Here is a 13,843-nt window from a genome sequence, read left to right as displayed (position 1 = left end):
CACCAGGGAAGTCCTGAGAGTGTACTTTTTAACAGTGTTTTATTGAACTGGCTCTGTGCTGTGTCCTTAGTTATGTGACAGCCTGCAGATCCCCATTCTGTAGCATAGGGAGGGTGCCTAGCTTCCTCAGGGTCACACAGTGCTGAGGCTCCTCCCGCATGTGTCAGAGCCAAGGGCTTGTGCCCTTTTCACGGTCGGCCCCCAGAGGCCCCGAGTGTGTCTTGCCATGGCTGCCCCAGGAGGTGTGCCTGGAAGTCAGAGATGGAGAGGACGTGGAAGTCACGGTGTGCCCACAGGTCATGACCTTGAATTAATGTTTCACGGCTCGGGGAAGATGAGATTATTTCATATCACTGAGAGGAGTGACGTCCTGTTTTATTGCCCAAGTTCAAAGTATCTTGGCCCAGTAGCTGGTAGGGAAGAAGGCCGGGCCCGTTGGGCTCCACAGACTATGGCCTGTTCACCCAGCCCTCGGTAGTGGTGTCCTGCCCGGAGTCCCCTTCGGTGGAGACCTGGCCGCCTACTGCTGGGTTCTGCTTTCCAGACCAGCCTGGGGGTGTTCATGTGTACAGGCCTGGCCGCGAGGTTGTCCCTCTTCTTTGCTCTCCTTGCTCTGCTGAAGGACCTTCTCTGGACAGGGCTGTCGTTTATTCTCCCCAGGCACCTGCATCAGTCAGGGGCCCTGACCATGGAGGCCCTGCAGGACCCTCCCCCAGACCCTGTGGAGGGCATGGAAGAGGACATTGCTGACAAGGTAGGCCCTGGATGGATGGCAGGGCCGGAGGGCCACGTGTGGACAACTCAGTGGCCTCAGGCGCAGGCCCCCAGTGGGTGTGTTGAGTGAGGTGCGCAGAGGGCACAGTGGGAGGTGGTGATGGCGCCGGCAGGGCTGCGCCGTCCACCAGCCCTGATGATCTCTGGCGGGTTTCCTCGGGTTGGCAGCTGCGGGGTGAACAGGAGAGGTGTCACGTTGTCCACGGAGAGGTGCCGGCCAGGGAGGCGGGAGGGCCCGCAGCCTGCAGTGATCCTAGAGCCAGGACGGTGGAATCGGCCACTCCTGAGAGGTTGCTGGGGCAGGGCAGCCTCCCTGTGGCCAAGGCCCTGGGGCTCCAGGACCAGCTCCAGGAAGTGCAGGGGCAGGGTGGCCACAGACACCCCCCCCACCTTCTCTCCCACCTCCTTCTGTCCCCCTCGCCCACCTCACCCTGCCCCCCGCCTCCTGGACCTCTTCAGCACCTCCAGCATCTCAGCTCTGCAGAGCCCTCCCTAGCTCTCCGGTCTGGCCGTCATGCCTCCCACCACCGCCTGGTGAGCGTGTCTGGCTCCAAACCCCGGGCCTTTCTGTCACTCGAGTCCCCAGTGTGAGCCGCCTCTGTGGGCTGTGTCTGGCGGAGCAGTGGCCCTGCCTGCGGCCCCTCAGCTCCTTTGCCTTTGAGGGTCGAGGGCACCACGTGCTCCCCCGTCCTCACTGGTGCCCATAGGGCTGCGCTGCCTCGTTCACAGGGCGTCTCCAGCCTGGTGGGCATGGCCTCCAGGACAGTCTGCGTGGGGCACACACTCTCCCACCCCCTTGATTCTCAAGCCACCATCTTGCTCCCCAGGTTGTCTTCCTGGAGAAGCGAGTGTCGGAGCTGGAAAAGGACACAGCTGCCAACGGGGAGCAGCACAGCCGGCTGAGGCAGGAGAACCTCCAGCTGGTGCACAGGTGAGCGCAGGCCTCTTAGTGCCTGTGGGATGTGATCCGCCCCCTGGTCGTTCTCCTCCCTTCAGGTTCTCTGAGCACCACCCTCCATTCAGCTGCTGGATGGTGTGGGGTGAGCAAGGCTCCTGCTGAGGGCTCTCCCCAGAGGAAAGGGCGAGGGAGGGACCTCTCAGGAGAAGCCGGGGCCAACACCCGGCCTGCAGACTGCCCGGCTGGGATTCCCGTCTGGGGGTGTCTGGCGTGTGCCCCGCTTCCAAGACCTGTCCTGACCAAAGGTGCGCCCCCCACCCCACGCAGGCTTGCTTCATCTCCGCATCTCCTGGACAAGGAAACCAAGGCAGCAAGTCGGGGCTCTGGGGTGGGGCCAGTGCCTCCAGAGCTCCCTGTGCTCGGGTACTTGACCCACCCTTGAAGCATGGGGTCCTCATGGGGCGTAGCAGTGCGACCGAGCCCCACGTGGGAGCCGCGAGCTCTGAGTTAGAAATAACAGCCGTGTGGAAGTCGGTGTAAGGAGGGAGCAGGTGCTTCCCCATCTCCTGTTTTGCAGACTTTTCACAGCACGTGGTGTGGTTTTCGGTGTTGGGAAGCTGGTCACGCTGTGTACCTCACCCCAGTTTGCAGCACTTCTCCTGCAGAGGACAAGGGACTTGGCCTGTGTGCAGCCAGAGCCTTGGGGTCACAGACCCCTTTCAAGAGGTCCAGAGGCTGGGAGCACGGCATGTGTTCTGGGCGAAGCCTGGCCCTGCCGAACCCTCTGCAGCCCCAGGCTCTTCACCCTCCGAGCACTTGTACCAGCGCTGGACACGGGCCCCGAGGCTCTGGGGGACGCTGGCCTCCTGTTGTGGCTTCTCCTGGGCGAGATGGGCCTTCATGACCTGTCCTCCTGCTCTTGGAGGCTGGGAACCGGGATGTGCCATGCTGTCCTGGGCGCCTCGCCCACTGCTATAACAGAGCAGCAGAAGCACGTTCTCCTGTGTGGTCGAGACCCTGGCTCGGGGGCCACCTGCTTTCCTGCCCTGCTTTCCTGCTGCAGAGCCAGAGGTGGGGTCGGCCCTGCTTATGCGAGGGCTGGGGCTCCAGTGCTGCGTCTGCAGGACGTTCCTTACTCCCTCCCTGTCCTTGTCCAGGGAGATCTGGATGGGCCACCAGACTCCTTTCTCCAGCTGACTGGAGGTTCATCTCATCCAATGGGCACTTATCAGTTATCCACGTTTGTGGTGGAAAGTCCACACTCTGTGCCCTGCCCGGCCACCCAGCCCCAGGGCCTGTCATATCCACTTCCTGGGGCCGTTTCTGCCAGTGTTTGCCTAAGTTCCCCTCAAGCACACACTCCTGCCGCTGCTGCTTGGCGTTTCCCAGCCGCACTGACCCGCCGCACTGCTCTCCTTTCCTTCCATCCTAGGAGTTCCACCTGCTTTCTCCACATCTGGTTTCTTATTCTCCAGATCCTGCATTTCTTCTTTGCTTACTCGCTTTCTGAGCAGATGCCTTACTCGCAGCATAGGAGCCAGGCTTCCTAAGGCCTCACGTGTCTGAAAACGGGGTTGTGTCGTGTCCCCCCTCCACCCCCACCATCGATAGTGTGGCTGAGTCTGGGATCCCGCTGGGAGCTGGGTCCCTGGAAGCCGGCTCCGCTGCCGTCTGTCCCGTCTGTGACCAAGGCCCTGGCACCGCTGGGCTCACTGCTCTGTGGGGTCCTATTCTCTCCCAACGCTGTGAGGGTCTCTTGTTGTTTCCTGTGCTGAGGGCACGTGGTTTCCAGCCTTTAAATCTGGAAAACGTGTCTCTCAGAGTTTCTTCCATTTTCTTATCTGTCTGAACCTCTGTTAATCAGATATCAGACCTTATGGACCTTCCTTCTCATTTTCTTTACTTCCTTATTCTCTAACTTTCTCATTATTTTTTTTTTCTGTGTAATAATCTTTGGTTTTCTCCTTCAGTTATTCTATTGAATTTAAAATTTTGTCGTGTCGTAGTTTTAATGGTTAAGAGTTACTTCTGTTACCCATTCCTTCTGCGACAGCTGCTCCTGTTTCGTGGACGTGGTGTCTCAGGCCTCTGAGGGTGATAGTTACAGGGCTTCTGTGGTGTTTCCCACATGATGTGTGTCTCCTTCAGGTCGTTTTTTCTGTTTGCTTTGGCCACTTTGTATTAAGAGCTTTCCTGTGATGTCTGGTGGTCTTTGGCTGTCTGTTCACTCTTGGGTGCGAAGCACCAAAAAGCAGATGAGAAACCCTGTGTGGACGGGCAGCTTGGAGGCATGGGCTCCGGCCGTCCACAGGCAGGGCCCAGAGCCCTTCTCTGTGGTTTGGTCCGTTCCTGTCTCCTGCACTTGGGAGTGGTGGTCTGGGAAGAGGCCAGGGTCAGGGTCCCCATGTGTACCTTCCTTCTGTCCCCATGTTCTTGCTATACCTGCCTTCGAGTCTGCCACGGCTGACCTGGGTGGGGTGGATCTGTACACCATGTCTCCAGCCTGGTATCAGTATCAGTGCAAGGTGCCCTGGGGCCAGGCACCTGGTGGGCTTGTGCCCAGGAGGGTCTCCTGCCCACACCCAGCGAGCAGGAGGCAACTGTGGGTGCAGGCCAGGATGGGGGTAATTCCCCCTGGGAATGATGGGGACTGTCCTTGCCGTCAGGACTGTGCCGTGGTCTGAAGGCCAGTCAACCTCTGTGAGGTGAAGGGTGTTTGGGGGGATACATGTCCTGCTTCAGAACTGCCCTTGACTAGAGCTGTGGGCCATTGGGGGACGTCTCAGTGCCTTCCTGTCCCCCCTCTGGGCAGGGCCGCTCTCTCCAGCTCTGGGCTCAGCATCTCAGGACGGTTTCTCCCCTCCCCCTCTGCCTTGCAGAGCCAATGCCCTGGAGGAGCAGCTCAAGGAGCAGGAGCTGAGAGCCTGCGAGATGGTCCTGGAGGAGACACGCAAGCAGAAGGAGCTCCTGTGCAAGATGGAGCGAGAGAAGAGCATCGAGATCGAGAACCTGCAGGCCAGGTGGGGGAGAGGGGGGACGGGGGACCCGCGGGCCAGGTTGGGGAGAGGGGGACGGGGGACCAGCAGGTCAGGTGGGGGAGAGGGGGATGGGGGACCCGCAGGTCAGGTGGGGGAGAGGGCTGATGAGAAATGCAGCTGGGCTCTCACCACAACAGCTGGCCACCCCAGGAGGGCACGATACCTAGGAACAAATTTGATTTTACGAACAGTGGAAAAACCTTTATGAAGAAAACTAAAAAACTCTACTGAAGGCCACAAAGTATTTGAAGGCAAAGACTGACACTACCTGGATGTCACTTTCTCTAATCTTTCTCCAGTGGATGCTGCACCATTCAAAATCAAAGTCAAACTCTTTTTTAAGGCAACTTGAGAAAATTATCCCTATGCTCCCCTGAAGGCATAAGCCTTAGATAAGTCAGGAAAAGGGGAGCATACTCTGTGCAGACACCCCACAAAGGCACAGGAGTGGACCAGGAACTCAGGCTGGGGGCGTCCACTCACGGTGACACGTGGATCTCAAACGTTGTTTGTCAAAGAAAACCAGCAGAGAACCTAGATGTCCACAAGTTAACAGTCACCTGGAGGTTCCTGCTCATCCTCCCTCTGCAGAGCTCGCTCCTGGGTGGGTAGTGACGGGGAGGCGGGTATTTCACAGTCTTCTTAACTGAATGGGCACCACTCTCAGCCTTCATCGTGCAGCCATTTTACCCTCGTGAATGACAACTCTAGGCTCTTTAGCATGTGTTTACCTCCAGCTCTTAAAGCTGGAAAATACATTTTGACACATTTTCAACAGTGGGAGGTGGCAGGAGGGACTGCACACAGAGCTGTGCTGGGGTCTTCCTGGACGGGAGGCCTCCCCGGGGGCTGGCCTGTGGTGTCACCTCCCGGGAAAGCCTTCTTCCTGGGCCTCGGCACAGTGCCATCCAGTGGACCTGCAGGCCACAGCCTCTCCGTGGGGCCCTGTCCACCGGGCTATGGGTGCCTAGAGGCGGGCCGTCCTGCCTCCCGTGTCTGCCAGCACCAGAGCCTGCACGGCAGGGGGCATCCTGCTGGCTGAGTGGGACATCCTGCTGGCCGAGTGGGACAGCAGCTGCAGGAGCCCGAGGTGGACAGGGCCTCATGAGGCCCTCACAGAGCAAGATGGGACTCGGGGTCACCGCTGCCTGCTCTTTGCACCTCAGTTAGCAGCTCCATGTGCCTGGACCCTGGTGGCCTCCCTCAGCTCCCTGGGGTTCTTGCGGGGGTGAGGACAGCGGGGCCATGGAAGGAACTGGGGATTCTTGGAGAAGGGCTGGGTCTATGGCTGGGACAGAGGAAAACCGGCAGAGCCTGGGGTGCCAGGAAGCAGGGAGGTGCTTGAACAGAAGCACACGCAGACGACGGTATGTCATGGCTCCCAGCGGGCATAGCTGGGGCACAGTAGGAACTGCCATCCAGAGTGTAACCCAACGTGGACTCCTGCAAAGGAGACCAAATAACACACAGACATGTCCGCTCGGGGGTCCCTGGAGCGTGGACTGGACCCCATGACTGGCCTCCAGACAACAGAGAAGGAACGGGAAAAGGAGAACTTGACAGAGGAGACACCTGGCAGACACACCCCAACCAGGCGATCCAGGTCAACGTCACCCATGATGCGAAGGGCACCTCTCCTCTGTGGGATTCTCCCCAAACCCACAACCTGTCCAGTCACGAGAAGACACCAGACAAACCCAGTCTGAGGGACATTTTACCAAATACAGGACCAGACCTGCTCAGAACTGTCAAGGTCATGAAGAGCCCGGGAAGTCCAGAGATTGCTGCAGACCAGAGGGGACAGAGGAGCCATGACGGCTAATGCGGTGCGGGGACACCAGACGGGAAGGAGCGCTGGTGGGAAAGCTGTGTTGAGTCCATGGGTTGGTCATTTGCATTTCCAGCGTGGGTGTGATGAACGCCACGATGGTGAGCAGATGCCTGGAGAAGCCGAAAGGGGCTCAGGGTCCGTGGAACTCACTCTGTGTCTGCAGCTTCTCTGTAAACCGGAGGTGTGTGGAGACACCATCCTGGCTTATGAGAAGCTTTGGCCCAGGGCCCTTGTGTGGGTGCGTGTGGTAGCCGGGGGACAGCTCTGCGGGTCCCAGCCTTGTTTTTGTGACCCAGGCTGCAGCAGCTGGACGAGGAGAACAGTGAGCTGAGGTCCTGCATGCCCTGCCTGAAGGCCAGCATCGAGCGCTTGGAGGAGGTAAGCTGCCGGCCAGACTCTCCCCGCCCTCCGCCCCAGGTGACTTTGGGCCGTCGGGACCTGAGACAGGTTCTCCAAAGCAGGGCAGCCGCACTGTCGGCCGATGGGCCTGTGGGGGTGTGGCTGCAGGCCAGGAAGCTGTGCTGCTCGAGAGCAGGCTGGTGGCCCCGGGGGTGAGGGAGCCAGGACACACTGGGCCTGGCCATCCCTTTCCTGGAAGATGCGCGACCCTGCCTGGCTTCCCGGCATCCTTGGGCCTGAAGAGTCACGCATAGATTAACACCTGGTTTGAATCTAGGATGATGTCCTTGAGGGGCTGACTTCAGCTTGACCCCTTGTGCCCCGTGGTCCCCTCCCCACCCAGGGACCCCTGGGCAACTCTGCACCCTGAGGACATCTGAGAGCACTTGGGCTCTGGCCTCCTCCCAGAAACAGTCCCGGGCGCCTCGCAGGCCCACCTACCACGTGTTGGGCGCAGACAGCTGAGGAGAGCTGCATGGATGGGCGGCAGACGGGCATGTCTCTGGCAACTGTTTCGTTCTTGCAGGAGAAGCAGAAGCTGCTAGATGAGATTGAGGAGCTGTCTCTACGGCTCAGTGAGGAACAGGAGAACAGGAGGAAGCTGGGGGACAGGCTGAGCCACGAGAGGCACCAGTTCCAGAGGGACAAGGAGGCGACCCAGGAGGTGAGCACAGAGCCCCGGGGTCCCCCCCATTGGCGTTCAGACCACCCCAGAGGTCCTGAAGCCAAGCTGAGCCAACCCCCGCTGCTGCAGCTGATCGAGGACCTGCGCAAGCAGCTGGAGCATCTGCAGCTCTTCAAGCTGGAGGCCGAGCAGAGGAGGGGCCGCAGCAGCAGCGCAGGCCTGCAGGAGTACAACAGCCGCACGCGGGAGAGTGAGCTGGAGCAGGAGGTCCGGAGGCTGAAGCAGGTGCGGGCTGGGCTCACGCTTCTGGGGGTCGACATGGGGGTGCGTGGGGGCCGGTGCCCGAGTTGGTGGTCCTGCCTCGGCCCAGAAGTGACACCCTGTGTCCCCCAGGACAACCGCAGCCTGAAGGAGCAGAATGACGAGCTCAACGGGCAGATCATCAACCTGAGCATCCAGGGCGCCAAGAACCTCTTCTCCACGGCCTTCTCTGAGTCTCTGGCCGCAGAGATCAGCTCCGTCTCCCGCGACGAGGTAACGCCCCGCCCCGTCCCCTGCGGGCGTCCGCAGTCTGGGCACCTGGCACCGACCCCTAGCTCCTCCCACAGCTCATGGATGCCATCCAGAAGCAGGAGGAGATCAACTTCCGCCTGCAGGACTACATCGACAGGATCATCGTGGCCATCATGGAGACCAACCCATCCATCCTGGAGGTCAAGTAGTGCCACTCAGCGGGGCTCCAGCACAGCACACACGCAGCTGAGACCGAGGTCCCTCACCCACCGTGGAGCACACAGCTGGGCAGGGCAGGGCAGGGGAGGAGGGATGCTGGGACCGGAGCCTGCGGTGGCTCTGGCCTCTCGCTATGCCCTCCTTTCTGCAGAGAATGAGGGACAGTCTCTCAGGCTGGGGTGAACCCCTCTGTGACCTCTCCCACGCTTCCTGCCTTGTCAGGAAAAAAGGAATGAAATGGGTCCCCGCCGGGGGTGCTACTCCCTGTGCCCGCCAGGCACCCTAACCTGGTGCCATCCAAGTCTCAGCCACTCCTGGATGGCATAGAAGCCCCAGGACCCTGGCGCCAGACATGGTGGGGCAGGGGGAGGACAAGCAGGAGAGGCCAGTGTGTGTCAGGGTCTGGCCAGGAGCTGTAGGGCCGCCCCCCCCAGCTTTCCTGGAGCTGCTCAGGCTGGCACCCAACCAGAAGGGGCCCCTTGGTCCAGCTTCAGGCCCAGGGGCCTCTAGGCCACAGGTCTGTGCTCACGGCCAGCCTCTCGTTGCAGTAACTCTGGGCGCTGACGCTCCTGTGACTTGAGAGTCATGGCGTGGAATGTGCTGTCTGTATCGGGTGGGTGTTGCTGTTCCCCTCTGACCCTGGGGGTTCAGGCAGGGCTGTGGCTCCCAGGGGTGTGTCCTCTCCTCCCTGTGCGGATCTCCGCTGGCCCGAGGAAACCAAACGTCTGGAACCAGTTTCCTCTGGGAGTTTGAGGTCTTTAGGAGTCGTCCTGTCTCCACAAGGTGCACTTTGCAGGAGGCTGGGGCGGGAAGGCTCTCACAAGTACACAGTTCAAGGCCTTCCTGGTGGCTTGGGGGCTCCTTCAAGGAAGCCCCTGCCCGGCACTTGCACTGCCAGGAGCAGCAGCATCACCCACAGGGGCTGCTGGGCCTGCCCCCCGAGCCTGAGCGCCAGCCAGGAGCCTCCGGGTGCTCCCAGGTGGGCCAAGACCCTGCACACAGGCGGGCCACCGTTGTGTGCGAGCGCATACGTGAGGGTGTGTGTGTGCGTGCGTGCGTGAGCAAGCGTGTGTGTGGCTCTGTGTCCCTCCACCCTCCACGTGGCCCACCTTCTACACTAAGATTTAAGACGTTGCCTCGTATTGTATATTTTGGGGAAAGCTTTGGGTGTAAATCAATGTAAACTTGGAGGAGAGATTTTTCTATCGTGTAGAGTAGGTATTTTTTATAGATTGAAGGTTGATCAATTTTTTAATACTTCTAAGAGAGAAAACTATCTGTGTATACACATGAAATATATATATGTACGATAATAAACACTGGAACTCTGCTCCCCGCCCAGCTGTGACCCACCACACAGACTGGGTCTGTTTCTGTGAACACAAGCTGCTCTGAGACCTTCACGCAGACGCCGGGCACTGGCTGGCACGCTGACCCTGTTTTCACCCCCTCGAGAAGGATTTCCAGGCCGAGCAACAGTGGCCTGGATGATGTAGGAGCACGAGGCCGGGGGACCCAGCACCGATGAAAGTTGGTGCTGCATGTGAGGGGGCTGAGGGGCGGGCCAGGAGCTCCCCATGGTGTCATCTGGGCTTGGACAGCAGGAGGCCTTCTGGTCCAGCCAACCCCTCTCAGAGGCAGCAGGATTCCCCCTCCTGTCTGAGCCCACAGGGGAGTCCAACTGGGGATGCTCCTGGGGTGGGGCAACGTGGTGGGGCCCCAGGGCCATGTGTTCATGGTAGGACACAGCCCCCAAGTGCAGCCTGGCTGCTGACATGGTGCTGAGGGCCAGCCAGGCCGAAGTGGGTAGGGGCAAACACAGTACCCAAAGGAAGACACAGGAAAGGCAAAGGCACCATGGGATTGGGCAGGAAAGGCTTGGCATGGAAGCCAGGCAAGGAGAACTCAGGTGCCACTGCAGTCATGGGGATGCCACCAAGGAGCTTCTAAGGGTGAGTGACCAAATCTGACTTGAAGGGGGGCTGTTAGCTAAAAGTCCCCCAAACTTGACTCCCTGGCCTAGGCATCTCCCACCTCCTAGCACGGAGCTACCTGTGTACCAGACACAGATGGAGAAACTGGGTCCCCACCCGACCACCCAGTGGGGCAGAGAAGGGTTTGAGCCCAGGTCTGCTGCCCACTCAGCCCCCGGGTGATGACAGGTTGGCCTGGCCTGCAGCAAGCAGGGCCCCCAAGGCCTTGTCCTCAGCTGGGGGTGTGGCATTAAGACACTCTGAGGGGCACCAGGAGCCCTGGGTGGTGTGTGAGTAGCACCGAAGGGGCAATTGGAGGGTGTGGATGTGTCGCAGGAGTTCCTGCCTGGAGCCGGCATCCCTGCCAGGATTCGGGGGAGGGCCTGGAGAGGATGCAGGCCCCCAACCATGCTCCTGGGGCTCAGAGGGGGTAGCTCCTCAGAGTCAATACATACATCATCAAGTTCATTAGTGGGGGGCTTCCCTGGTGGCGCAGTGGTTGAGAGTCCGCCTGCCAATGCAGGGGACACGAGTTCGTGCCCCGGTCCGGGAAGTTCCCACATGCCGCGGAGCAGCTGGGCCTGTGAGCCATGGCCGCTGAGCTTGCACGTCCGGAGCCTGTGCTCCACAACAGGAGAGGCCACAACAGTGAGAGGCCCGTGTACTGCAAAAAAAAAAAAAAAAAAAAAGTTCATTAGTGGGGCTGGGACTTGTGCCTGGCCACCCCCAGGGCCCAGTGCTTGCCAGGTGCAACCAGTGGGCCACGTGACCAGGGCAGCCAGGGAGGGCAGCATTATGGTGGGGCCGGGGGTGCGGGCTTCACCCCCAGACTCCTGGTGGAGTTGCACAAGGGGGCTGGCTCAGCACTGGGGGTACCGGGGTGCTCCAGCAGGTTCAGGAGGTCAGTGGGGGCCTGGAAGGGCCTTGTCCCTAGCCTTGCTGCACTGGGGACATCTCTGCTGACCTGGGAGGAGGCCAGTGCCTTTGCTTTGACACCGGGTGATGTCCCGGGTCTGTCCGTCGGGAGCTTGAAGGGCCCGTCTCTGCCTAGGAGAAGCTGGGTGTGGGGAGAGGCCTTTCCATCAGGTGAAGCCAAAACCAGGAAGGAGCTCCTCCCCGTACCCCACTGAGGCCTGCCAACCCGTTCCATTTCCACTCTCAAACGTGGGGGCCTGTCTGCAGTCCAGCTGGTCCCACCAGCCAAGGCTGAGATCCTTGCCCTGGTCCTGCAGGGGTCCCAGCCCTACTAGAGACAGAGCCCCCTTGGGACAAGGTGGGGTGGGAGAACACATGACAAAAACCCATTGTAAATGGAAATGGCAGTGCCTCGCTGCTGCACAGGAAGAGCTTCCTGGAGAGCCCAGGCAGGTGGCCCAGGCGGAGTGTGCCCAGAGGGTGCTGGAGGGGACCGCGGAGTATACATGAGGCCACTGTCAAAAGTGCATCTCTCCCGTGTGGGGAGCCCCCACCCCCAGCCCCAAAGCAGATCCTGTCTCAAGTCAGCTCTTCCCTCACGTTGCTAGAGCCCCGGCTTCACCCTTCAAGGTCTTGGCCAAACAGCACAGAGCAAGACTGCCCCTCCCCTGGAAGCAGACTGCTGGCAGGTGGCTGCACAGCTGGCCCCAGTCCCTGGTTCCTCGTGCCCCACGTGTACTGCCCGGGTCCTTGGCTCAGCCTGCTCCAGCCTGTCCACACTAAAGGAAGGGGTGCCCGCCTTCGCCCCCAGCCCTGTGGCACCAGCGCCTGTCACTCCACCTGCTGGTGGTTCAGAGACCAGGAGATGGAGGCCCTGTGAGGGCATCTCACAAAGCAGGTGATTACGGGTCGTTATGTAAAACCTGCCAGAGCACAGGTGTGTCCTGTCCTCAGCCGCCTGCTGGCCTCAGCTCCCACGTGCCTGTCACACCACGGAGGATCCCTGTGCCCTCATCTCCATAGAATCTCCACTCCTTGAGAGCATTTGTTCACTGCTGTGTCCCAAAGCTGCGAAAAGCACGAGTGAGACCTGCACAGGGACACTTGAACTAATGCCGCCCCCCACCCCCTCTCCCCTCTGGGTGGCCATCTCCTGAAGGTCACTTATCTTCTGCTTTATAGTTACTTAAAATTTACACCTATGTGACTGAGAACATTTAAGATGATCACAGGTTGACCGTACAGATGCGTCCCTGGTCTCGCTGCTCTGGTCCTCTTGCTGCCCCTGCACATGAAACCTGTTCCTTCCAGTTCCCTCCTGGGACAGTCTTGAAGAATCCTCCTGAGGCCCTCTTCTGGTGACTGGGCTCTCTCCCTATGACAGCAGGCCTTGGCCCCTTACTGGGGAGAGCTGGGATGCTCCTGCTCTCTCCCCACCCCCACGTAGGGACTGGCTCTGCAAAACCCTGCAGTGAACTGGCAGGAACCTCAGCTATCAGGTCACCAGCCTCAACTTTGGCTGTTTTTCTTGTTGGGAGGTTATAGGGCTGTGGACACCGGTTCTGGCCCAATCACCCCAGGCAGTGCAGACGGAAGGGGGCTGGGAAGGAAAGGGACTTGTGGTCACTGAGCCACCACTAGGAGTCGGCCCTTGACTCCATCCTCTAGTGATTCTGCAGCCAGCAGGCCTTGGTCAGAGGCCTGTCATTGTCACCTTCGTGCAGGTAAGGAAGCTGGAAGTGGGCTGAGTCCCCAGAGGCACTCAGGAAGCAGCTCTGTCTCGGCTGTCTGAGCCCAAGCACCTATGATTGGGACGTGGGTGTCCTGGCTGCAGCACCTGGAGAATAAGATGGAGGTTTTCCAGGAGCATTCAGCGCTGTCCCTGAAGGTCCTACTGGCTGGACGCTGGAGCAAACATTACCTAACCTCCCCTTGCAAAACTCCTCTCCATCTGGAGGCAGAATTGGACCACAACCACTCTCCTTAAATCTGTCTTAGCTTAGGGGCCTTGCTTCCGTGTCTCCTGCATGGGCCGTGCCTTCTCAGGATCCCCACGCGCCCCTGAATACCAGGGTTCCTGGAGCTCCGACCTCAGCATCCCCACTCCCCGCTGTGGCTTCTCCGTGCTTCGGTTGTGCCTGGTAAACCGCTGACACCAAAGCGCTTTCAGCAGATCCTGCTGCCTCCACAGCCTCTAGGCGACAGAGGGACCTCCGGCTGCCCAAAGGACAGGGAGCGGCCGCCCCTGAAGAGGCTCTTTGCGAATGGGGGCGGATTCTGCTCAGAGGCCCCCCGCTCACCACACCGGCTTCCTTCCTGCCAGGCGCCGGACTGCGCCTCCCTCCGTCCTCCCAGCGGCGCGGGGTGCTGGTTTCCCCGGTGGCCGAGGAGAAACTGGGGCTCAGACAAGCAACGTGCCCAAGTCACACTGAGTGGCACGGCCTTGGGTCAGCCCAGGTCGGTCCCAGCGAACCGGAGCTTCGGACCATGAAGCCTTTGCGGGGACCCGAGGAAGCAGACAAGCCCAGAAGGACCCCGTAAGGGAGGTGGCGGGTCTGCGGACACCGCAGACCTCAGGGGCCCGAGAGAGGTCAGCGGCCGCTGCCCGCGCCTACCTGCACGGCAACCGGAAGTGCCGTGACCGGGGAGGGCCTGGGG

General features: G+C 60.2%; 1 protein-coding gene across 4 annotated transcripts in view; it reads left to right on the top strand.

Moving 5' to 3' along the window:
• Positions 1-9,627, top strand: part of RAB11FIP3 (RAB11 family interacting protein 3) — a 79,513-nt gene extending 69,886 nt beyond the window's left edge. For all 4 annotated transcript variants that reach the window (XM_030872332.2, XM_070043741.1, XM_060285484.2 and 1 more), the window contains 8 exons: positions 661-754; positions 1,602-1,705; positions 4,552-4,692; positions 6,838-6,919; positions 7,467-7,604; positions 7,695-7,850; positions 7,959-8,099; positions 8,174-9,627. In XM_030872332.2, the coding sequence (XP_030728192.2) occupies positions 661-754; positions 1,602-1,705; positions 4,552-4,692; positions 6,838-6,919; positions 7,467-7,604; positions 7,695-7,850; positions 7,959-8,099; positions 8,174-8,287 (970 nt within the window). In that variant the 3' untranslated portion in view covers positions 8,288-9,627. The remainder of the gene's footprint in view (positions 1-660; positions 755-1,601; positions 1,706-4,551; positions 4,693-6,837; positions 6,920-7,466; positions 7,605-7,694; positions 7,851-7,958; positions 8,100-8,173) is intronic.
• Positions 9,628-13,843: the final 4,216 nt, after the last annotated feature.

The sequence above is a fragment of the Globicephala melas genome, chromosome 15 (genome assembly GCF_963455315.2).
Source record: "Globicephala melas chromosome 15, mGloMel1.2, whole genome shotgun sequence".
Classification (NCBI taxonomy): domain Eukaryota; kingdom Metazoa; phylum Chordata; class Mammalia; order Artiodactyla; family Delphinidae; genus Globicephala; species Globicephala melas.
This window is presented reverse-complemented; position numbering and strand designations above follow the sequence as displayed.